The sequence below is a fragment of the Rattus rattus genome, chromosome 5 (genome assembly GCF_011064425.1).
Source record: "Rattus rattus isolate New Zealand chromosome 5, Rrattus_CSIRO_v1, whole genome shotgun sequence".
NCBI lineage: Eukaryota > Metazoa > Chordata > Mammalia > Rodentia > Muridae > Rattus > Rattus rattus.
This window is the reverse complement of record NC_046158.1, coordinates 7,549,783-7,575,871: the sequence shown is the minus strand read 5'-3', so window position 1 is coordinate 7,575,871 and position 26,089 is coordinate 7,549,783. Positions and strand designations below refer to the sequence as shown.

Genomic DNA, 26,089 nt, shown 5'->3' with positions numbered 1-26,089 from the left:
CCGTAGGACTGGGACATATGGCCACCCCCAAACGCCTGTTTGGCTTTTTGAGATAAGCTCTCATTCTGCATCTTACGAGGCTTGGAATCTCTACAGCCCCAGCTTGCTTGGAACTCCTGTTGATCCTCCAGCCTCCGTCTCCCAAGTGCTACGATTGATGGTACAATCTAAAATCTAATCATGCAGAGTTAAGAGTTTCTTAGAATTGTTCTGTTGTTTGTAGAAAAAAACAAGGGTGGGGAGATTAAAGAGTCACAGAGGCTCAGATGAAAGTACATATTTTGTGGGCTGCAGGAAATATTTGTCTTCATTTTAACCCACAAAAGAAGTAGCAAAAATCATGTTTATGACTGTGCTGGTATAAGGACAAATACACGGTTACATGGAAAGTATCTTTGTCAGAATACACCTTTTTGTCCTGATTTTGTAAGAAGACAAAACATTTTTGTTCACCTTAAAACTAAGTTATCCTGTAGCTATCCTATAGCAAATTATACATATATGTAATATGTATTTTATTTATATTTTGTTTTATAATTCTAAAAATATAGTGTAGTATTTATTTGTATTTATTATATATATTTGCTTTTTATTTCATCTTTATGTGTATGAGTGTTTTGCCTGCGTGTAGGTGCACTCCTTGCCATGAAATGCCTAAGGAGGCCAGGAGAAGGGAATCTGTTCTGATCACTAAGGACAAAAGTTCAGACAGATGTGAACAGCAATGTGGCACCAGAAACTTAACTCTGGGTCCTCTTGAAGAGCATTAAGTGTTCATAACTGCTGAGCTCTCTCTCCAGCGTCGCACTAGTGTTTCTTACACTCCACGAGTAACTTAGCATTTGTTCTTTCACGAATAAAGCATGGTAAATTGCTGAAATCCGAAATCTGTACGAATTCTGCAAGGATCTGTATCATCAGGGACATGGAACTGCAGGTAGTTCCTATCGTTTCCCCCCATTTCTGAAAATTTCAGTTAGCCATCCAGAGCCTTGATTTAAAAAAAAAAAAAAACAGCAACAAAAAACTCTATCATATAAATGCGTTATTTAAAAAACCATGCATACACATACTTTTAATTTGAAACTATTTTTTGCAACTTTGATTTTGTAGAAACCTTTGACAAAACGAAAAAAAAAAAAAGGCAAGAAAATAACGGTCAGCCGCGAGCAGGGACTCAACTGCCTAATCCTGATTGGCTAAAGTCGATCGGGGACCCAACTGCCGATTCCTGATTGGCTAAAGTCCTTCTAACGGTCATCTGCTGCCTTATAAACCCACCCCCTTTTCTGGAACGTTCCTTAGAGCTTTATACTCGTGCTTCTGGCGCTGGCTTCTCATTCTGCGTTAAGGTTCTCCAGGGTAGGACGGTTCTCCAGGGTAGGACGGTCTCTGACCCACCTGCCATCTCTAAGAGTCTTGTTCTTTTCTGTGGCGTTGGCAGTGGAACCCAGGGGTACAGTGTGATAGGTGAGTGCGCCTCATATCCTTTCCTTTTTTAAAAAAGAATAATGTTAATTCTTAAATTTTGGTGAATGTAATGTAGGCCTCGACATTGCTTTGTGTACGAGGCTGGCCTTTGGATCTGGAGTTGCCTCCTCGCACTCGTTCTTTTTTTTTAAAAAAGAATTGTTTTAATTTTTAATTTTTGGTGACTATAATGTAGGCCTCAAAATCTATGTATGAGGCTGGCCTTTGGCCCTGGATGCTCTGGCTTCAAGCCTTTAGAGTGTTGGGACTACAAGCGTGTTGGACTTGTAAAATTTTACGATTATGTTGGGCTTGTAAAGTGATTTTCTTTTCTAAATTCCATTTTTGAGGGGGAGAGGGTTTGGGCGACCCAACTATCCTTTGGGAAATCTGGAGTGACTGTGTTCCGTTATCAGAGCCTGTTCTGAGTCGGAAACAAGGACTAATCCATGTAGGCTTTGCAGGAGCCTGAACTCGGTGGCGCCTTTGCATAAACACTTTTTGTCTCAAGCGCACATTTTATTGTCTAGATTTCGGACGGAAACGTGACCGGCATCGGACGTTAGGAAGTGGAAGAGCTGAGAGGAAACGGTAAGTAAGCACCCAACTCGAAGAGGGGCGGGGTGAGGAAAGGGGCGGGGCAGCAGGGCAGGCTCCTAGGCTAATTTACCGCCCCTTTGGACAGGAGCTCTTAATTGGTCGGACTTGCCCCTCATTCCGGAAGTGACGCCACGTATCCTCCTGCCTGGCCCTTGGTTCCCGGCTGCTGCTCTTCCCACCTCTCCTCCGCCCCCATGGTCCGCCCCCTTGGCATACCATAACAAGCAGGCCATGGTGGGGGCGGGTTGAGGGCGGAGCCCGCTCTCGCGGCGGTGGCGGGTTGGGCGTTGGGCGTTGCCTCGCACTTCCGTCTGCGGCTGCTCATCTAGCCGGGGGCATGGAGGTGGGCTAGCGCGCTGCAACCGGGCCTAACCGGGTGAGAAGTGCAGCGGTCATGCCGCGAGCGGGTGAACAAGCGGGAGGGCGCGTGCGCACGGAGGGGTGCGCGGCTTATTGCCGCTGGTAACTCGTACGCGGCCTGCGGGAGAAGGCGCCTGCCTTCTGGAGAGCTGCGCGCGACGGAGCGGCGGCGGCCCGGGCAGGCAGCGCTTGGTGTTTCCTGCTAGCCAGGCCCGCCCCCGGTGCCCTGCGGTTTAGGCACCAGCACCGCCGGCTTTGGGCTGCGATGTACGGGGAGGGCCTTGAGCTTCCGGGCGAGGGAGGTCTCCCGGGTATGGGTCCGACTGGATGCTGCCCTCTGCCCTGGCGTCGCTTCCGCTTGGGCACCGGGACGCCCTCCCTACTATCCCAGGCGTTGCAGTATTGATGACCTCCCGCACGCCCGCAGCGGACTTGATCAAATACCTATATAGCCCCTGAGGGGGAACAGCCCTTGGAGAAATTAGTGTTAAATCGTTCTCCTTCATGCACGGTAGAGTGTGGTCTAACCTGACCGAGGTAACTTATTAGATGACACTGTGCAAGGTTAATGCAAGGCCCAGGTGAGATGCGTAAATTAAAGGACATTTCATCAGTTTCTAATTTGTTTTAATTTCAGAAATGTTCTTTTTGGGGGCCAAAGTGTGACTATATCTGGATGCAGAGCTACATCTATTCACAGATAAGCCCAGTAAGCTCAAAGAGGATCACTTCACTGTGAGACGTTTGTCAAGGTAACTGTCTTTTTAAACAGTCACTTCTTTTTCAGTTATTTGATAAGTACTTGAGTTACAGAAATGTAGAATAAGTCCATACCTTAACATCCCAAATTACTGAGGGTAGGGGCAGACAAGTAAACAGAAATCCAAACCACCTTGATAAGGAAAGAAGGTAATGAAAATGAAGGACAGGGAGGAGGAGGTCTCAAAGACCCTGGAAGAGGAAAGGCTTCCAGGTCACTCAGGATTGTGTTGTACACTGGTTTCAGCAGGTGTTCTTTCAGAATCACTAATGGAGTGCATTAAGTTGTCAACTTGATGGTTTACATTTTAAGATTAAGAACTGTACTGGTCTGAAGGGTGTGTGTATTGAAAGCGAATGGGAGAGCTACAGTACAGAATGCCAGGCACCATGCGTTTTGGGCTGAACAAATGTAGTAAGTGGGAGCTATATATAAAGAGAACAAACCAAGGACATGGGGGGATTATTATATGTGTGGCTCAGTGATAGAGTTTTATCCCCAAAGTGCAGGCGTTAACCTGTGTTTTACACATCTAATTTGTGCAGTAACCTCTGGCAATGTCTTGTAGGAAGTATTGGAGGTGGGTCAGAGGAGGCAGAGAGATTAGATTTCCTTCGAAATTCCGGCAAATGATGAAAGTGTAGGAAGACTCACCAAGAAAGAGGGAAAGAACAAGGGGACTCTGGGGATGGAGTGGGCGGTAGCACTATCAGTGTGAGGGGGACATGAGTTAGTGCAAGGTTTTTTTTTTTTTTTTTTTTTTTTTTAAGATTTACTTATTATATATAAGTACACTGTATCTGTTTTCAGACACCAGAAGAAGGTATCAGATCTGATTACAGGTGGTTGTAAGCCACCATGTGGTTGCTAGGATTTGAACTCAGGACCTCTGGAAGAGCAGTCAGTGCTCTTAACCACTGAGTCATCTCTCCAGCCTTCTTTTTAATAATGTATTTTTATGCATATTGGTGTTTTGTCTGTATATGTCTGTGTGAGAGTGTCAGATCCCCTGGACTGCCAGGTGGTTACTAGGAATTGAACCTGGACCTCTGGAAAAGCATCCTGTGCTCTTAGGTGTAAAAGTAACTTATTTTTTTCTTTTGGAGACAGGTTTTCTCTATGTAGCCCTGGCTGTTCTGGAACTCACTCTACAGACCAGGCTGGCCTCAAACTCAGAGATCCACCTGCCTCTGCCTCCGAGTGCTGGGATTAAAGAGGTGCATTACCTACATGGCTGTTGAAGTTAACCATATTTCATATTTGTGTGTATGTTTGTGGGCAGGAGAGTATAGGTGCCTATTGGAGGTGGAGTCACAGGAAGTTGGGAGCTTCCTGACATGGATACTGGGAACTGAACTGTAGTCCTCTGAGAGAGCAGTAATTATCTTTACATTTGTTAAGAAGTTATGTAGTTTCCCGGGGGTTTTTCATTTGTTTGTTTTAAAGCCTCAGAAAGGTGTGATTTATTTACAAAAAAAAATTTTTTTTAAAGATCTCTACATAGCCTTGGCTATCCTGGAACTCACTATGTAGACCAGGTTGGCCTTTAGCTTAAAGAGTTCCCTCTGTCCCTACCTCAGGAGTGCTAGGATTAAAGGCCTGGCTATCTTAATGTTTTCTTAGTAGCAGAGATCATGGACTCTGCATTTTAGAGTGTCACATTGCTACATGCAAGTGTTCAGTGGCTCTGATGAGATTCCTAGACTTTGATAACTCTTCTTTCTTAGTGAAAAGAAACTAAACCTTTTTCTTAAAATTGCCTTTTTCATGAAATTTAGTACCGCTAATAAATATATTATCTTTGTATAATGTGTGCAAATATGTGTTATGTCTGAGGAAATTGTTCTCTCACAGATTGTTTTTTTCTAAAGAGTGATACGACTTGATGAGAATGCATGGATTAGGGCATTGTGGGCTGAATTCAAAGAACTTTGCAATGATACTCGTAACTTTTTTCTTCATTTGGCTATAGTTCACATGCATTAGAAAGTATATGTGTTTTATACCTTTCTGGTTTTTGGAGGTGGCTTAAGAAATCCACTCCATAGCCTGGCAGTGGTGACACTGGGGAGGCAGAGGCAGGCGGATCTCTGAGTTTGAGGTCAGCTTGTTCTACAGAGATACAGACAGTTCCTGTACAGCCAGGGCTATACAAAGACCTCCCCTACCCCTCACCCCTAATTAATACAAAGAAAAAAATGTCTCCTATATACTCTGAGTAGCTGGGATTAAGCTCCACCTTCTGCAACAAGAAGTAGCTGGTTATTTGGGATTCTTAGGGAAGGTGCGTCTCTCCTGTCTCATTTGTTTATTCATTTATTTGTTTACTGTAATTGAATTGTGCTGATTTACTATAGGACTTATTTAGTGTTGTTTATCCTGTTCAAAGTGCTTCTGCCTTAACTGTTGAGCTTTTTCATTTATGTCTGGCAGTGCAAGATGCTCCAGGCTCACTCTTCATTTTACCTGCCTTAACCTATTGAGAGACCAAATCTTTGGGTTCAGACTCTTAGGGAACCTGACGTAGGGAACCTGACGTAAGGTTGAACTCAAGAGACCAGTACCTAGCACCAGTTTTCAGGCTCCCCCCCCCCACCTCCAACAAGACCTATGTCTTTTTTTTTTTTTTTTTTGGTTCTTTTTTTTCGAGCTGGGGACCAAACCCAGGGCCTTGCGCTTCCTAGGCAAGCGCCTACCACTGAGCTAAATCCCAACCAAGACCTATGTCTTATAGTCAGTTTCCAGGTGCCCCCCCCCCGAACAAAATCTGTGTCTAGTACCAATTTTCAGGTTATTCCCTAACAAATCTGCACCCCCAGGTTACAAGCCTGCTCTGGCACTTCACTTCCTAACCACCACCAATCAGGAGGAAATCAGAGGTTAAGTTTATAGTTTAGTTCCCAGTACCAGCCAATTATGTTAAAGGCCATAATGCCCCGCTCCCCAATCCGATATATATCAGGCTAGATACCCTCTTCTTGCCTCTATAAATCCTTGCTTAAAATTAGGCTCAAGGTTCTACTTCCTGCTGTGGCAGGGTTGGCAGGGAACCAAAGCTTGAGTAAAGAGACCCTAATGCTGTTGCATTGGACTTGGCTCCTTGGTCTTTTTGGGGGTTCACATATGTTTCTTAATGTGTATCAGGGCACACATTTGCTTTCTATTCAGCCACGGTATGCTGTTTCATACATCTATTTAAAGTTTCTTGTATTTCATCCAGTGATCGTTTGGTTTCTGGCTTTGATGTTACTTGGTAATCCTTATGTGTTTGGAATTCTGATACACAAATTGCCTGAAACCTCTTCTTTGACAGAGAGCTCCGTGCCTCACAGTGAGCCCTGACTATAAAACAAAACAAGTGTCTTTCTTTGGATCTTTGCTATGTTTGGATTTTCAGGTTTCCTTGTCCTTGCTGCTTTGTTCTTCAGAGAGGTCAGAGATTTGGAGGGTCATCTTAAAAACCTTTCAAATTGGAGTTTGGACAATGAAGGATGGAGTAGGTCGTATTAAAACCTCAATAGCAATAGGTTGTGTACCATTCGTAGCCATTTATAGTGGTTGAGTGTCAGGGAGTGTAGAGCAGCAACTTGGGTCAAATAAGAGAAGATGATCTTACTAGTAAGTGTGTATTACTATTGGTATAGATTTATGTTTTTTACTTCTAGAAATTTCTAGAACTGCTTTTTAAGACTATAAAAGGTGGGGCTGGAGAGATGGCTCAGTGGTTAAGACTGCTCTTGCAGAGGTCCTGAGTTTGGTTCCTAGTAACCACATGGTGGCTCACAACCATCTGCAATGGGATCTGATGCCCTTTTCTGATGTGTCTAAAGACAGTTACAGTGTACTCATATGAATGAAACATAAAATATTTTTAAAAACTCACAAAAAAAAGAATATGAATTTTTTGTTTGTTTGGTTTTTTTTAGTTTTTTGATTTTAAGTTAGTGGGAGACTCCACTGTCTTGAAGACATTGTGTTTTTCTCTGATTTTGCATCAGTAACGTGTAGTTGATCCCATTTGGCACACGGTAAGTAGTGTACCCCTTACAGTGTTGTAACTAATGGAATGTGTTGAGGTTTTTGCTGCTGTTGGGCATTAAACCCCGAGATTCCATTTAGAACAAGTACTCTGTCACTATGCTTCTCCTCTGCCCTGCTTTCAGATCTGGGTGCAGTCAGTTACAATGAGCCAACAGAACATTTTGGCTGTGGAGGCAGTTTCTAGATGAAGTAGAAGGCATTCTGTTCTTTGTAAAGAGAAAGTCTCAAGTGCTGTTTCTTCTGAGTGTCCTCTCGTTTCTGTTTAGTTACAGATACAGAATGAGCACATGCTGCTGGTGCACTCCAGGTGGTTCTTCCACCATTGATGTCCTGAAGTGCTATGCATCTAGCACTGGATCAAGTGAATTTCAGACAGCTGATGAAGACCTCTGCTACTGCTTAGAGTGTGTGGCTGAGTACCACAGAGCCAGAGATGAGGTGCCATTCTTGCATGAGGTAATTTGCAGTAGATCCTAACCGGGAAGACAGTAGGTGTAGTTTACTGTGAGAAACATTCAGGGAGATGATGCTATGACTAAAGCTTTGAAATCCAGTACAACTCCAGCACTTAACATCCGGTATGTAACAGTTGCTATGAATGCTTATCGATGGGCTTGAATTGATACTTAAAAGTACAGTTTTATGATCTGTCAGTTTCAGTCATTTTGTTATAAATAGCAAAAGAGAGAGAAAGAACCAGAGATTGATGTCGGATGTCTACCTTGATTGAACTCCACCTTAGCTTTTGAGACAGGATCTCACATTCAAGTAGGCTGGCTGATCACCAAGTTCTAGGGATTCATCTATCTTAGCCTGGTACTGGGATTACAGATATATGCTGGGGAAATCACCTCACTGACTATCTCCCCATCCTTAATTTTTATATTCAAACTATCTAACCTATTTGTGTATAAACTTATATTTAAAGAAATGTGTCCCCTCACCCTCATTTGAAACAAAACTAACTTCGTGCTAAGTAGTAGCCAAGGATGACTTTGAGCTTCTGTTCTACTTGTCTCCACCTTGTGAATACTGGCATTTCAAGCATGCACCAGGCAAAAATGACAGCTTTCATGTATTTGAAGGAGCAACAGCAGCGTCTCATGTCATTGGACGTTTTTTAGTTCATGTAGCGTGTCTTGTTTGACTCTTACAAGTTGGAGGTTTATTAACCAATCTCACCAATCCCACTTTTCTAGGAGCATGGACTCAACATCCTGTTTCTGAGTCACTGTATATAATTCTCCATTTTGAACTTTATCATTGTCATTAGGTTCTGATGATCACCCATCCTGAAGTTACTATTGTAACTGTTTTGGAGTGCCATGAATCACACTTGTGTAAGGCAGGAGAATTCACTAATCAGTAAATGTGTGAATCCTGCCTGCTTCATTCACCTGACATCTCCTGTCTCTTTCCATCTCCTTAGGCTTCCTTAGTTGCTAAGATAACCATTTTGAGGTTAGTCCACCTATAATGACATAAAGTGTTCAAGTAAAAGGAAGACTAGCACATCATTTCTCAGGCAAAAACTAGATTTGCTTAGTGAGGAAGGCATGGTAAAAGCCAAGATTGGCTGAAAGTTAAACCTTATTAACAACTTCTAAATCTAAGTTGTGGATGTCAAGGGAAATCTTTTTTGTTTGACATGGGTGTTTAGCTTACACTGCCTTCAACCTCTCTATAGAGCTGGAGGTGAGCTTGAGCTCGACTGGTCCTTTTGCCTCAGCTCTCCAGTGTTTGGGTTTCAGCATGTACCGTCACACTCAAGTCTGTGCTGAGGTAGAACAAGAGCTTTATGCCCGTTAGGTGAGTGCCCTAACAACTGAGCTGCATCACAGCTTTTAAACCATTTTTGCTTTTTAAAACTGATTCAGATATATATAGTATTTTTGGGACTGAAATCATGTAAACAACTTTTACCTACATTGGGAAGCCAAACAGTGGGTGAGACTTACTTATCTCAGTACTCATTTCGTTGCAGTGGTAGAAACCAAACCTCTAGTTCCAAGTTACGTCTGTGTGATAGGTGCTGCTTTAAGCTTCTCACAGGGTTTTTTCTCTGTGTAGCTCTGGCTGTCCTGGAACACACTTTGTAGACCAGGCTTCCCTTGAACTTGAAGAGATCTGCCTGCCTCTGCCTCCTGAGTGCTGAGATTAAAGATGTGCACTACCACCCCCAGGCAGTTCTAATTTTCTAAACATAAAGAGGAAAAGGCTTTCCACAGGAAAGATATACACATAGCATATTTTGTTAAGATACAAAACATTGCCCCTTTTCTTCTTTCTGCAGGTTTTATGGGAGCTAGAAACCTTACGCCTCATAAGTCACTTTGAGAAGTCCATGAAGGCAGAAGCTGAGGATGACGACGAGTTATATATAGTAGACAACAATGGAGAGGAGCAGCTCTTTGACTGTAGTGGCCAAGATTTTGAAAATAGGCTTCGAGTTCCTCTTTTTGAAATACTGAAGTACCCTTACTTGCTTCTGCATGAGCGTGTTAGTGAGTATCTTGGGTGTATACATTTTACTAAGAGTTGGAGTTGGGACCGAAGAGATAGATGCCTTAGCATTTAAGAGTGTAACAGCTCTTCCAGAGGATCTTGGTTCAATTCTCAGCACCCACATGGTGGCACACACCTCATGCACATAAAATAATTAAACATAATTGGGATCTGTTGGAGCTGGAGACATGGCCAGGTGGTTAAGAACCTGCACTGCTCTCACAGAGGACCTGGGTCTGGTTACCAACACACTGGGTGGCTCACAGCTACGTAACTTCTAACTATCGCTCTAGGAGACTTGATGCCCTCTTCTGGCTCCCGTGTGCTCCTACAGCCGTGGGATGCACATATGTATGTGTTCACTGGTACACACACACCACATAAAATAATACATAGGAAAAAATAGTCTGGGTATAGCTTAGTGTATGTGTGAGGCTCTGGGTACAAAGACATTTTTTTTTAGTCAAGCCAGGAGAGGAAGAGGAAGAGAGAGAGAGAAAGAGAGAGAGAGAGAGAGAGAGAGAGAGAGAGAGAGAGAGAAAGAGGAAGAGCAGAAGGAGGAGTGAGGAACAAAGACATTTTTTTAATTTGTTTATGTGAGATGAAAATCTGTTGGCTTTCATACATACTTAGGATACTTTAATATTTTGTTTTCAACAAATTAGAGCGAGCATGATATACCCATCCATATAGGTTCTACATTAAACAGTTTTGCTGTATTTGCATTTCTTACTATGAATCTGTCTATCCAGAATGGCCTTGAAATCAAAATCCTAGTTTAGCCTCCAGAGTTGGTAGAAGTGTGGACCAGCATATATATCAGGTGTAAAAAACACATTAGGATGTATAGTATTTAGCCCTATATTCTCAATAGTTACAAATGTGGTATGTGACCGATCTGTTTTAGAGTGACTAAGGACAACACATTGAGTTGGGTTATATTTTTCTCTTAATCCAATATAGTCTACTTGCACACATATGTGGGGTGGTTATTTTGCTTGCTTGTTTTGTTTGTTTTTGGTGCTGTGCACACCTTAGGTAAGCACTCTATAACCCTAGCTGCCTTTTTAAAAAAAGATTTTATGTATATGGGTACACTGTTACTGCCCTCAGACACACCAGAAGAGGGCATTGGATACCATATCCCATTACAGATGGTTGTGAGCCACCATGTGGTTGCTGGGAATTGAACTCAAGACCTCTGGAAGAGAAACCAGTGCTCTTAACCACTGAGCCACCTTTCCAGCCCTTCTCTAGCTTTCTTAGTATTGTCTATTTTGAGACAGCACATTACTAAGTTGCCAGGCTGGCAACTCTGTAGCCTAGGCAAACTTTGAATTTAAGATCCTTTCACTTCAGCTTCCCCAGGAGCTGGGATTACAGGCTTTTGCCACCAGACTTGTGTGTGTATTTATATATTGCTATGTGACACAGTTGCTCTATAAAATATACACTTTATGCATTTTTCAAATTTCTTGTGATACTTTTTAATTTTTTTATTTTTCTTTTATTAGTCTTTTTGAAACAGGGTCTCTCTTTGTAGCCCTAGCAACCATGCTGCCTTGATCTCTAGAGATTTACCTCCCTCTGGGATGTTGGGATTATAGGCGTGTGTCACCAAGTTCTACTTTTGACTAGATACGTTACTAAATTCCAAGTAACTTGATTTTTAAACTAAAAGTCTTTTAAACATTTTCATTTAATATTTTTTATGTGTATGAATGTTTTGCCTGCATATATGTATATGTAATTGCATATATGCACCACATATGTGCAGTACCCAAGAAGTTTGGAGGAAGATGTTTGACCCTTTGGAACTGTGGTTAAAGATGATTGTGAGCCACTGTGCGGGTGCTTGGAATCAATTCCGGGCCTCTGGAAGAGTAGTCAGTGATTTTAACAGCTAAGCCATCCTCCTGCCTTTTAAACATTAATTAAAGAAAAATGTACCCATAAATGCCAGGGCTGGAGAGATGGCTCAGCAGTTAAGAGGACTTGCTCTTGCCAAACACCTAGGTTCAGTTCCCAGCTCCCACACGGCAGCTTACAACTGTCAGTAACTCCAGACCCAGGGGATCTGACGCCCCATCCCCTTCTGATCTCTGTGGCCACAGGTCTTTGTGGTAGATAAACATGCAAACAGGCAAAATATTCATATACATACAATTTTTAAAAAATGTGAAAATCCATAAAAGCGCATATAAGCTTGAAGATTGCTTATGCTTTCATATATGTCATACATAGTATTTCAGGTGTTCCCAGTAAGCTGACCAAGTCATAGTCACCCTCCAAAGCTAGTGCTGTTATTAGTATACTGTTTTTGAAGCTTGACAAGTTAAAATTGATTTTTAAATCTAATAAAGTTAATTGATCAATAAATGCAATTGAGATGACTAACATTAGGAAGAGAAGGTTCCCTTGTTCTAACTCCAGTCCGGGCGGACCAAATAATCAAACGAAAGACACTGGACCTGAAACTATGCTCCTAAGCTTCTCTTCTGTAGATCATTACACAAAGTATAAATACATGTTTCAGTAAATTTAAAATGAGAGGAACATGCCATGCATGAGCACAGTGAATAACCTGTCTGAACTGGAATGTAACTCAGTGGTAGAGACTTACCTCAGGAACTAGGGTTGATTTCCAGCACTTCAAAACACAAAAACAAAGCGTGCGCGCGCGCGCGTGTGTGTGTGTGTGTGTGTGTGTGTGTGTGTGTGTAAATACTAGTCTAACCAATTTCAGCATCAGCATTTTTTTTTAAATTTATTATGTATAGTGTTCTGTCTGTGTACATGCCTGCATGCCAGAAGAGGGCACCAGATCCCAATACAGATGGCTGTGAGCCACCATGTGGGTGCTGGGAATTGAACTCAGGACCTCTGGAAGAGCAGTCAGTGCTCTTAACCACTGAGCCACCTCTCCAGCCTGGCATCAGAATTTTTAATGCCTTGTTTAAAAACAATTAACATTTATGTACAAAATAACCTAAGAGCCAATGTTTAGGGCCTCTTGAGGCCCTGAATTTAATCATTTGTTGTCTCTCTGTTTAGATGAACTGTGTGTGGAAGCGCTTTGCCGAATGGAACAAAACAATTGCTCCTTTCAGGTCTTTGACAAATACCCAGGCATCTATTTGTTTTTGGTTCATCCCAATGAAATGGTGAGTATGAGTGCCAGGCAGTGCCAGCTTTGCCTTTACTTGGTACATGTCAGGTAGCCTCAGTTACAGACGTGGTGTGTATTTTGTTTAAAGTATTAGTTAAGCTTTTTACTTTTTTTTCTCTTTCTGTTGTTCTGATAAAGTACTAGCCAAAATAACTTTGGAAAAAAGGAAAGGGTTTGCTTCATAATACACTGCCATATCAGGGTTCATCAAAGGAAAGCAGGAACCTGGAAGGAGGAAGTGAAGCAGATAACCATGGAGGAATACTACTTACTGACTTAACCTACTTTCTTGTACAATCCAAAGCCATCATCTGTCCAGAGGACAAGAGATACTACCCACAGTAGGCTGGGCCCTCCCATTTCAGTCATTAAGACAGTGTCCCAGACTTCCTCTTTGTAAATATTTATAGGTTTGTGTTACGTTGACAAAATTAACCAGCATAGTATCAAATTGAACTAATGAAAGAGTCCTGCTTTTCTCACTTTGCTGCTGAGATACGTGGAAATGGCATTTTAAATAATTTGCTAATAAATGGGATTGAAGGGAGTGCAATTGTAGAGGATAGGTTGGAGCAAGAAAAATTCCTAGGTGCTAGAGATGAAGAAAGATAAAATTCCGAGAGTGGACAAGAACAGATACAGAGATTACCCCTAAGCATGGAGACAGGCCCTAGCCTACCATGAAGTGAGACTGCCTCCACGTACAGTTCCTTGTACACTAGCAGTTAGAATAGAGTCAATATTTTAAGGTTATTGCTGAGAAAGTCTGCTCTGCCAAAGTAATGACAAGAAAAGATGTTTTTAAACCTGTAGCAAGGAAAGAACATACTGCAGGGTGTAATAGTACATGCCTTTAATCCCAGCACTTGGGAGGCAGAGGCTGGTAGATCTGAGTTCATGGCCAGCCTGGTCTAATAGTTCCAGGACAGTCAACTACATAGTGGGACCTTGTCTCAGGGGAAAAAAGGAGCATAGTAATAGACTTGTAGTCAAAATGATGGTGAATCTTTCCTTCCTTCTAAACAAATGGTAGGAAAAGTCCCCAGAGAGGAAGTGAGGTAGTCAGACTAGATGTTTCTATAGACCAGCAGTGGAAGAGCTTAAGTGATGACTTTAATATTGCGCCTCTTCAGGTTCATGGAGGGAAAATGTAGCCTTGACCTGTTTGCTGCTGCTTTCTGACCTGGGGACTAAATCCTTGTGGATGTAGTTCAGTCACAGTGCTTGTCTAGTATGCATAAATCCCTGAGGTTGACCCCTTTCACGACACAAACTAGCCATGGTAATAGTGAGCATGTGGGAGTGGGGAGGCCCAGGTCATTCTCAGCTATGCAGCAAGTTTTAGATCAGCTGGGGATAAACAGAAGATGCTATCTTAAGAGAAAAGGACTTTAGGTATGTGATAATGAAAATGAGTACATATGTATGTTTCAGAGAGTGTATTACTCAGTGAAATGAGATAAGCAAATCCTAGAAAGGAAATAAAGATTTGAGATGCATAGAAAGATGGTAGTGTTACAAGTCGATGTAAGAAGTCTAGAAAGATAAAAGTAAAACAAGGAAACAGTGGAGGCAGCTTCACTGGTGCAAATAAGACCATGGAGAACCTATGAGGGTTTCAGAAGGAGAGAGAAGGGCAACCCCAAACCTGTGCAGAATACTGGAAGATGATCAAAGCCAAATTTGAAAAAATTCTTAAAGGATAATATACAAAGATACAAAAATGAGATATTTCTAGAAGTCACAAATTAGATAGGAGACGAGAATAACTGCTCTTTTCCCCATTCTGGGGAGGGGCACCAGATTTTAGGACATTTAATTTCTCTTAAAGTCACCGAAGCAGAAGTCAGGGTAAAAGTTTCTTTTACAGTCCCCAATGACAGAAACAAATAGAACTATAGGAAAATGCCTTTTCACATGGGATGAGAGAAGACAAGTGTGTTTTTACAGAGATTTTAGGGGAAGGGCTTAACATTATATATCCAGTCAAACTCCTTAGATATTAGAATATACCACTGTTCAAGGTTCTTGAAGAGGTGTCACACAGTGACTTTTACGAAACAATACATAGAGGAGGAGTCTGAGAGATAAGGCAAACAGACGGCTGATTATCATTAATGTGGATGTTAGAAGCCTTTGTATAACAATGAAACCAAAAATCTTGTTCAGGTTGGGCATGTAGTTTATGCCTGATATCCCAGTGCTTGGGAGGCTGAAGGAGGGAGATGCCACACATCCGAGGCCAGTCTGATCTACATAATGAGTTCCAGGCTTCATGGGTTACAGAGTCAAATCAAGTCTGAAGTAGAAAGGAGTGGGGTGGGAGAAGGGGTGAACCAAGTTCAAGGAAAGTGCATGTCAGTGCCTTGGTATCTCGAAATGTTAATGGGGTTGAAAGAAGCAGAAGGCATCACCCTAAGGGCAGAGGCGAACGTGGGTTATTTTGAAAAGGCATGCTATAAATGAAGTTGGATGTGATGGTAGATGAAAATGACTAAGATATATTGTAAAATTATGAAATTTCAAAGAATAAAAGCTATTAAAGGGGGGCTAGAGAGATGGCTTAGTGGTTAAGAGCATTGACTGTTCTTCCAGAGGTCCTGAGTTCAATTCCCAGCAACCACATGGTGGCTCACAACCATCTGTAATGGGATCTGATGCTCTCTTTTGGCCTCCAGGTAGAACGCTGAATACATAATGAATAAATCTTAAAGTATTAAAGGAAAAAGTTCATGCATAAAAACAGGTTTGAGCAAATCTGTGTTATCAAACCAGCTGAACTTAATAGCTAAAGAGTAGATTGGCTAGTAGAAGTCTTTTTTTTTTTTCTTTTTTTTTTTTTTTTTCGGAGCTGGGGACCAAACCCAGGGCCTTGTGCTTGCTAGGCAAGCGCTCTACCACTGAGCTAAATCCCCAACTCGGCTAGTAGAAGTCTTAAGTGGATTGCTTCTAATAGACATACTTAAAATGTAAGTGAGCACAAAAGATTGATGGAATGAATGGAAAAAAATTACCAAGTGCTTATAATAATGTTAAATAGATATTAACATAGGACGGGTTCCTGCTAGTCTTTAAATCAATGAAAATGATCATCAGGATCAAATAAGGCCCATACACTGTAGTGATGCCTCTTTGATCAGTCTACAGAAATCTGTAACCAGAAGATTTTCTTTGTTTATTGCTCATTGAATTAATGAACCTACAATGTTATTTATAATACAATTGCTTAGGTTCGGCGATGGGCTATTCTGACTGCAAGAAACCTGGGGAAGGTGGACAGAGATGACTATTATGACTTACAGGAAGTTTTAACTTGCCTTTTTAAAGTCATTGAATTGGGGCTTTTGGAAAGTCCAGACATTTACACATCTTCTGTGCTTGAAAAAGGCAAACTGATCCTTTTGCCTGCACACATGTATGATACTACCAACTACAAAAACTATTGGCTAGGTGAGTATTATTCCTACATGGACGTGTCTTCCCTAGTGTTCTGAGCACAGAGCAATCTTTGAGCAATTTCCATATTGCAAGTTTTCATGGTTCCCAGTTCTTGTTCCTTTGCTAAATTAGCTTAAGTATTTTATATCTTATTAAATACCATTTATTCTAGATGTCTTCCAAACAGATACATTTTCAAACCCTGGTGAGTAAGTCTTTTGTTTGAAGTAGAAGTGTCAGTGTGATTATTATTACCTCGTTTATTTTAATGGTATAAAAACTTCCATGTGGTGAGAGATATTTGCAAGTCACTATTTCATTAATTTCTGTTCTTTAACGTTACATGTCATAGTTGGTAGCAATTTTCCTCTTAGTGGTATATGAACTGTATATAACATTTATGAATGTTTGTGGCATCTTGTGAAATTCAAGTTATGTGATAGTCATCTTAGAAACTACCTTCTACCAAGGCTACCACCACTTACCTGTTTCACAGGGAAAGAAAGTGTTGGGGAGTGGTGCGTGAAGTGCCTCAGACTTAAATAGCTGTCTTGGGAGCTGAAATCTGTTCTGCTTTGACTTCCTGCCCTGCTTTCTCCCTGCATTTAGTGTAGTGTTTGATCAGTCCAGTAAACTGGGATAATCTTACAGGTATTTGCATGTTGTTGACTATTCTTGAGGAGCAAGCCATGGATTCACTGTTGCTGGGTTCAGACAAACAAAATGATTTTATGCAATCAATTCTTCACACCATGGAGAAGCAATCGGATGGTAATATACTTTACTTGCAAAATGCTTTTGAATAATGCTGTGATGGTGTACTTTTAAAATTGTTGGTGACGCTAGGCAGAGTGGTGCCCCACACCATTAAATCTCAGCACTAGAAGGCAGAGGTAGGCAGATCTCTGTGAGTTCAAGCTCACGTACAGAGTGAGTTCCTGGATAGCCAAGGATACACAGAGAAAAACCCTGTTTTGAAAAGCCAAAAAATAAAGTTTTGTGTCACTATAAGAATTGGGGTTGTAAGAGTGTGGTGAAAAGAACCTTCAGGCCTCAGGCATGCTGGGAAGTGCTCTAGCACAGTGTGACCCAGGGACTGAGTTAGGTCATAGATTCAGACTTTAAATTTCAAAGGACCCCTTACACTTTAATTTAGCTCCTATCTTTGCTAGAGGAAATGAATCCAGAGAAGTTCGGTTTCTTTTCCATTATATAAACCAGAGTCTCTGTGAGATTCTTTTGCAAAAGCATGTCACTTAACAGTGTACTCTGGGAATCAAAACACCTGGGAATGTTACCAGAGTGTGGAATCTAGTAAAGATGGTCAGGAATTTGATAGGCAGTGCTGATGGAGAAGGCATTCTGGTAATATCTGCAAGTAGCGGGTTTGTTTTGCTACAGAGAGATTATGGGCATGTGAGAAATTAAGCTTGACTAAGGATGTTGAGGAATCCTCAAAGGTCATTAACCGGGATCTTGCCACTGTATTTGAGAGGGAAAGGGGGAGAGCATGGGTAGTATGAGTTATTAAAAATGGACAGCAGGGGTTGGGGATTTAGCTCAGCGCTTGCCTAGGAAGCGCAAGGCCCTGGGTTCAGTCCCCAGCTCCGAAAAAAAGAAAAAAAAAAAGTGGACAGCAAAGATAAAAGAATGAGTGTGGAGAGTGCTTGCTGTTGGCCAGCAGTTTTAATCCTCAGCATGCTGTGACATAGTAAGCAAAATTAAGGGTCTTGCTGGAGCAGAATGTTTTAGATCCTGCACCTTATGTAGATAGTAAATACCATTTCTTATTCTTTCACTCTTTCAGACAATACTTAGAATGAGAAAGACAGATTAGAAGACTGTTCTGTTGATCATCAGTTTGGTTCCCATTATTTTTTGCAAAGAGATTATAGTTTTAGAACATTTTGAAAATTTGTATGTCAGGAATAATGGCCCAAATCTTCCCTGTGCTTGGGTGGCAGAAGCATGTGTTAACTTCGAGGTTCCACATGTAGAGTTCGAGGCCAGCCAGGTTTACAGAGGGAGTTCCACAACAGCCAGGGCTACAGAGAAACCCTGTCTCAAAAAAAAACAAAAAACAAAAAACAAAAAAACCACTTTAAATTACTTGGAATTTTGCTTTTTTTTTTTTTTTTTTTGGCTAAAAATGTTTTCAATATATCTTAGACTTTTTTTTTATTGTTTTGTAATTTAGTAATCGTTATGTTTTATTTCAGATGACAGCATGGATCCTTTCTGGCCAGCGTTACACTGTTTCATGGTGATTCTTGATCGCCTTGGATCTAAGGTGTGGGGTCAACTTATTGACCCTATTGAAGCATTTCAAACCATCATTAACAACGAGAGCTATAACAGAGAGATCCAGAATATACGGAACAGCTCTATAAGGTTCGCTAAATGTTAGAATTTAAAATAACATATTGTAGCTGATTTTCTAAGATTTTTTTCCCCCTCTTCTCCAACCCCTTTCATTTCAGTAATTTTTATTTATTCTTAATATTTAAGGACCAAATTAGAACCGGAGCCACATTTTGATGATATGGTGACGTGCAGCCAGATTGTGTATAACTATAATCCTGAAAAGACCAAAAAGGTAGAGAACATTTTAAAGCTGAGTGACTCTGTAGAGACAGTGTTCTGGGTAGTGACTGCTTGTTGACTGTGTAGTCGGTCTAAATCCACTGTTTCATAAAGGCCCTTTGGTGGGGTTGATGCATTTCATGTGGGGAACATGGACTCTAACCAGAGGGAGGGGGGAGTATCTTGTTAGGAGGAATAGTAATCAAGCCAACTGATAGGAAGACTGAAGTATGTGGAGATGTGAATTTGCATTTTCTTGAAGCATTTTATAATTCAAATGACATTAAGTACTGCATATTATAGACCAGGAGAGTAAAGCTGCACATTATAGTCCTTTTCTATAGATTGGGTGTTAATACCATTGATACTTGCTTACTGAATATTGATCATTTTCATTTTAGGATTCTGGGTGGAGATCAGCCATTTGTCCAGATTATTGTCCTAACATGTATGAAGAAATGGAAACGTTAGCCAATGTACTTCAGTCAGATATTGGTCAAGATATGCGTGTTCATAACAGCACCTTTCTGTGGTTCATACCTTTTGTTCAGTCACTCATGGATCTTAAGGATTTGGGTGTGGCTTACATAGTAGAAGTAATTCATCATCTATACTCAGAAGTCAAAGATGTCCTCAACCAGACAGATGCTGTGTGTGACAAAGTCACTGAATTTTTTATTCTGATTTTAGTATCAGTGATTGAACTGCATAGAAATAAAAAATGCTTGCATCTGCTGTGGGTGAGTTCTCAGCAGTGGGTAGATGCTGTTGTGAAGTGTGCCAAGCTTCCTACCACCGCATTTGTACGGAGTTGTGAGAAGTCACCTGGAAGTACCCCCAGAGGAGCAGCAATAATGTCGTCCTTGGCGTTGCATTCAGTGCCATCTAACTCTGTCCAGCTTGCATGTGTACAGTTGATTAGGGGTCTCCTCAAAGAAGGTTATCAGCTTGGTCAGCAAACACTTTGTAAGCGGTTCTGGGATAAACTTAACTTATTCTTACGAGGAAATTCGTCTCTGGGTTGGCAGTTGACTGGTCAAGAAACCCATGAGTTACAAATGTGTTTGAAACAAATAATTAGAAACATAAAAATCAAAATGCCCCAATATAGCACCTTTGGGGATACAACTTCTACATTCAAAACCCCTCCATCTTTTAAAGAAGAAAGTGAACAAATAGACAGGAAGCCTAAAAAAGACATTCATTGCTTGGGAAATTGCAGCCCAATACCTTCTAAAGAGCCAATGAAAGCTGACAGCCATCGAGTGCCGACGAAAGCAAGTGCTACAGAAGAGGAGGACTTCACGCAGCACTATATTGACTTGAATGAAGAAGAGCCTCTGCCAGCCGAGAAAAGTGAGGCTCTTCTTTCTGAAAGTGCTCCAGAGCAAGTTAAAATAAGCACAGAACAGTCTGGAAAAGAAAACTCTTCATATACAGCACCAAATAGTACTTCAAGAAGTGGTCCAGAATGGGGGTGTGACAGAGGAGTAATAATATCAACACATTCATTGACTGATTCTAGCATCGATTTTCTGGAAAAGGTATCTACATCAAATGGAGATGTCCCATTAAAGGATGGCACTGTTGGTAAAACTTCAAAACCAAATTTCAAAGTACAAAAAGATGAAATTTGTGCAAAGTTATCACATGTCCTAAAGAAGCAACACAGGAAAAGTACTTTGGTCAATAACATTATTGATTTAGAGGAAAATGCAGCCACGTCTGACCTTGAGAACCGTTCAGGAACAGATAGAGGAGCTCTAAAAAAAGATACCATCGAACATGATGTGTCTTCAGACTCTGTTCTGAATGATGACCATGAAGAGCAAAAATCTAAAAACAGTTCGTTGTTCAAGAAAGAGATAAAAAGTGAGAAGTTGGATAATAGTTCTTTTGATGATGAAGACAAGCTTCAAATCCAGGAAGGCCATGCTGATGATGATTTGATATCATTTACAGAAGTTACTGATACACTGGTGAAGACTCCATGCGAGGGTCCTGTAAAGGTGGCAGTTGAATCAAGAGATAATAAGGAGATGAGAGTGCTGACTTCTAACTTGGAAGGACAGGTGCCTCATGACAGCAACAAGGCTTTGGTAGCAGGTCCTCAGGTAGACCTTTGCAACATAACTTTAATATCTCAAACCACTGTTATTCAATTTCCCTCAGGTTTAAGTAAACAGAATTCATTTCAGCTACAGAAAGATGATAAAAAATGTTTGACAGCTAACCACAACAGGGATGCCACCTGCCATGAACAAGTTATTATTATTTCAGATTCTGATGATGAAGATGATGGTGATGAGCAAGATGAGGATAAAAGTTGTGGTATTGAGGGAAACAACGAACAGAGCAAAGTGTCCAGGGAGAATGACTGTTCAGAGCAGCATGATTTGGTAGTTAACACCAGTGTGGAAAAGAAGCTTGTGAAGGAAGAAGAAACAAATTGTCCTATAGAATTTGAGGACTCTGAATCTCAGGTTTTTGAGTTTGAAAGTTCATCTGAAGTCTTTTCAGTTTGGCAAGATCATAAAATAGACAGCAAAAGTTCCCTTCAAGAGGACCAAAAGAGCTGTATAGCTCACGTAGCTGATAGTACAAACAATAACTTAGGTTGTGGTGCAGATTCTGTGTCTGAAGAGGTTGTTAGAAACAAAGAAAAGGGCATTAAAGAGCATGCAGAACCACACAGTAGTGTTTCTGCTGAGGGATTTTGTAAAATTGGAGTAAGAAAACCTAAGAGGAAACGATGTGATAAAGTTACAGCTGAAGATCCTCAGCGGCCTTCATCTTCTGTCAGAACTGAACAGTTGGCTGAGCACAGAGATCTTCCTGAAAGGGACTTAGAGAGCGCAGATGTGGACATGGCAGCTCCCAGTTCTAGTGTTGAGAGAGATTCTACGGTTTTACAGAAGAAGTCTACAAAGCCTCGCCCTCACTCAAAACCTGTTAGGAAAGTTCCAGCTTCTAAGGCTGCTAAGAAAACCCATCCAGACACCAGAAGAGGACAGACTAAGAGTTCATGTTATATAAGTTGTAGAACTTCTCCTGCTATTGTACCACCAAAGAAGTTTCGCCAGTGTCCAGAGCCAACTTCGACAGTTGAAAAACTTGGTCTGAAAAAAGGTCCACGGAAAGCATTTGAGTTGTCCCAGAGGTCTCTGGAGTGTATAGTCCAATTACGTGACCACGGCAAGACTGTTGGAGTAGTTGAAGCCCCCAAAAAGACTAAATTAATTTCTCCTCAGACTCTCTCTATCAAAAATAATAAGAAGCTTCTGACAAGCCAGGATCTTCAATTTCAAAGGCTTATGAGATCCAGATCACACCAAAAACGAGACTTTGATTACAAAAATACTGATACCGTAAGAGCAGTGTCACGCATAGTGCAGGGTTCGGATGTACTTGCAGCAGACCCTGATGAGCCAGATAATCATAGAGGAAGTGAGCCGCTTGCCATCAGCAATGAAAAGCAATTAGCAAAATGCATGCTTTCCAAACCAGAAGTGGCAGAAGCTGCTTCTGATCCTTGGGTAACAGGTATAACTTGTCTTGTGAACCAGTGTGAATCTCGAGTGTTAAGTGGAGGAGTGCCAACAGATGTGGCGATGGTCTCTGCTTCAGAGGACCCTGTGAGTGGAGGTGCTCTCACAGTGCAGGTTGGGGAGGTGGCAGCAGTGAGAGCTGCAGAGCCAGAGTCCAGTAGTGATACAGATGATGATGACAATTTATTCCTAACACAACATGACCCTCAAGATATGGATCTATGCTCACAGTTGGAAAATTCTAAAGCCATTATTGTGGCTCATAAAGATACAGTTCAGAGAGAAGACTCTCTAAGTCGGCCTCAGTTGGAGTCTTTGAGTATCATAAAGTGTAAATACAAAGACTGTGTTGAAACCACAAAAAACCAGGGTGAATACTGCCCAAAACATTCTGAAGCTAAAGCGGCAGATGACGACGTGTTTCGTAAACCTGGCTTGCCACTTTCTGTAGCCAGGTCCTCGAGACCTACTACTACCAAGATATTTAGCTCAAGCAGTGCTTCACGAACTGCCAATCTTTCCAAGTCTTTGGAAAGTACCACACTTCAGTCAGCACTGAAAAATAAGTCAAGTGGAGCACAGTCCAATTTGAAGATGACACCATCCTCTTCCCTGGGGTCTCAGAAGCCAGTGGCTGAGGTGAAAAGTTTATGCAATATTTTCCATTTTCAGACTCCGAGCAGTTCCAGCAAACAGAGTTACAAGTTTACCTTTAGTGAGAACAGGCCTGCGTCGGCTGCTGCTTCAGTGGACATTCTCTTGCCATCCCAGTCTATCTTTGACACCTTCATTAAAGAGGTCTTAAAATGGAAATACCAAATGTTTTTGAACTTTGATAAGTGTGGTGCTCCAACAAGTCTCTGTCAGTCTATCTCAAGACCTGTGCCTGTCCGATTTCAAGATTGTGCAGAATATTTTAATGTTTTTCTACCTTTGATAATATTGAATGCTTTTGAAACAGTAAGTATTCTTTAATTCTTTGCCCCTTCTATAGATAGAAAAATGGTTATGAGCTTATAGTTCCCTAAGTTTCGGTTGAGTCTATACTCACTTCAGTGAGAAGCTATTGGAAGGTTTGGAGTTGGTCTGTGTTTAGACCAGGGACTAGTAATACACACTAGCTTATTTCTTACCCCACATCCTTGGTTGTTGGGTAGAGAATAAACGTGGAAAGGCTAACAGACCTTATAAATTAGTTATAGGTTGGTTACAGCAACTTGGGGGTAAAATGCTGGCTTTGGATGGTAGTTGTGGGGATGGAAAGGTACATTTTAGAATATCACACTGATGAGCGGACATTGAAAAGATGACTCTTAGGGGTTGGGGATTTAGCTCAGTGGTAGAGCGCTTGCCTAGGAAGCGCAAGGCCCTGGGTTCGGTCCCCAGCTCCGAAAAAAAGAATCAAAAAAAAAAAAAAAAAAAAAGAAAAGATGACTCTTTTGAGGCTTAACTTGGTTATGTTGTAATGTTTATGTCTACTCTCTGCCAGGAGTAAGGTAGAACTTCTTGAGTTCACCTCTCCTGATTTATAGGCTGGAGCAGTACATGGTGGGAAAGCCCCTGCTGGATTTTTCTAGACAAAAATGATGCATAGTGTGACAGTGGGGTTGTGTCTACCCCTCTGCCTGGTTAACTTTGTGCAGAAGTAGTTTGGCACTGAGTGGTTGATGAACAGTTATGCAAGGAACTGAGGACCAGATGCAGATTTAGCTACTTGACTGAAAATGTTATTGTGAGATAAAACAAGGTTTCAAAGGCCAGTTGTTGTTGTTGTTTTGGTTTTTTAATGTAAAATAGCCTTTTTACACTAGGGGTTTGGTTTTGTTTTTTTTTTTTTTTTTTTTATAAATTTGGGCTTAGGAGTAGTCATTTAACTCATGAAAGATCTCAAAGATACTTCTGGGTTTCATTTGAGGCTTTGAAAGACTACTATGTGTGACATAGAAACCAACAGGAAGAGTGCTTGTGCCAATTCCCAGAGATTGAGAGAAATGTAGGTCAGACGGTCTCATTGTGAAGTAGTTGCTACCCGTAAGATCTAGCAGCACAGGACCAGCTCCAGGGCCACAGGTCACTGCTGACCATGAGAGGTGTCTATTTCCTCTGAGGAATAGTATTTCTAGCCTTTGGAGTTCAGTTGACAAATAGAATCAAATGTGGCTAATGGCTGCTGAGTTGCAAAGGACGGTTGTGGACAACTTGACAGACCTCACAGACTGATTCTTAGGTGTTCACTTGGGATGCTGTTCTGCTTTTCCTTTGCCCCACTTTGGAACATTTTGTTGTATGTAGTGACTTTTACATGTTCTTTATTTCTCAGTTTCTTGACTTTTTTTCTTTTCTTTTTTTCTTTTTGCTTTGTGTAGGTGGCACAGGAATGGCTGAACTCTCCAAATAAAGAGAATTTCTATCAGTTGCATTTACGAAAATTTCCAGCCGACTATAAAAAATATTGGGAATTTCTGAGTAAGTTCATATGCAACTTGGAATATATGATGTGATAACTGGAAATTTTTATTTGAGAGATGCTAGGGACTTGTAGGGTAGCCCAGTGGGACAAACATTTAAGGGTTTCCAGAATACTACAGCCAGCAGTCAGCGATCAGATGAAGACAGCAAGTAAACTCATCTTGTTTAGCTCTTGTTACAGTGAGACATTAAGGCAGAAAACATTACTTGAGATAAAAAGAACAAATGGTCAGAAGTTCAGTTAACAGGTTCTGTAATTTTAGCACATGTGTATGTGATATGTAGAGAAAATATGAACAGATTAAAAAGTAAACTTTTTCGGGTTGGGGATTTAGCTCAGTGGTAGAGCGCTTGCCTAGGAAGCGCAAGGCCCTGGGTTCGGTCCCCAGCTTCGGGAAAAAAAAGAACAAAAAAAAAAAAAAAAAAAGTAAACTTTTCATGAACATGCCACCTTTTTTTTGAGACAGAATCTTTCTGTGTGTCTCTCCCTGGCTGGCCTGGAACTCGATAGTAGACCAAGCTGCCTTCATTTCACACAGATCTGCTTGCCTCTGCCTCTCCAGTGCTGAGACTCAAGGCGCACAGCACACAACATTACCTGACTTTTGTACTGTTAAATCAGCAAAGAGTGACAAAGAAGTAAAATACAATAGAAAAAAATAAGACTCTTATACACCAAATCTATAATCTGTAATATGTCCACAGAGGTCCTGGTACATTTATGGTAGAGCTGCCTTTGTGGTTCTCTAGAACTCGTGTGGATTGCGAATAATGCAAACTGCTGACCATGAGACCTGATATTGTTAGGAAACCGCTCTCATGGGAAGAGGGTTTATAGAATGGCTTAGGTGCTAAATTCTGGCATTTAGTTTGGAAGAACTAACTTTTCACATTCAAATTTTAGAGTTTAAAAAGTGTAAAACTTCTAGAGTCCACATACATTTTTCAGTAAGCCTTCCCACGTGCTAACATCTTACGCACATGCTTTTCCATTGCAGTAATAGTACAGGGCATGAGAGAGACCTCATATCATAGCTGTGGTCCCAGTAATGTCTGTTTCTGTCCTGGGATCCAATCTGAAGTCCCAGCATCTGTAGTTATGCTGCCTTCGGTCCCCAGTGGTCTAGAGTAGTGCATTCCTCAGCT

The 26,089-nt window shown here is 41.2% G+C and overlaps 1 protein-coding gene across 2 annotated transcripts in view; it reads left to right on the top strand.

Annotated features, from left to right (window-relative positions):
- The first annotated feature begins 2,319 nt into the window (after positions 1-2,319).
- Positions 2,320-26,089, top strand: part of Setx (senataxin) — a 49,590-nt gene continuing 25,820 nt past the window's right edge. Inside the window, exons 1-11 of one of the 2 annotated variants that reach the window (XM_032902944.1) lie at positions 2,320-2,446; positions 3,068-3,182; positions 7,498-7,687; positions 9,525-9,735; positions 12,791-12,900; positions 16,136-16,355; positions 16,995-17,114; positions 18,563-18,734; positions 18,852-18,939; positions 19,328-23,434; positions 24,841-24,940. In XM_032902944.1, the coding sequence (XP_032758835.1) occupies positions 7,511-7,687; positions 9,525-9,735; positions 12,791-12,900; positions 16,136-16,355; positions 16,995-17,114; positions 18,563-18,734; positions 18,852-18,939; positions 19,328-23,434; positions 24,841-24,940 (5,305 nt within the window). In that variant the 5' untranslated portion in view covers positions 2,320-2,446; positions 3,068-3,182; positions 7,498-7,510. Of the gene's footprint in view, positions 2,447-2,600; positions 2,698-3,067; positions 3,183-7,497; positions 7,688-9,524; positions 9,736-12,790; positions 12,901-16,135; positions 16,356-16,994; positions 17,115-18,562; positions 18,735-18,851; positions 18,940-19,327; positions 23,435-24,840; positions 24,941-26,089 lie in introns of those variants that run through there. The other variant, XM_032902945.1, reaches the window with a different exon arrangement.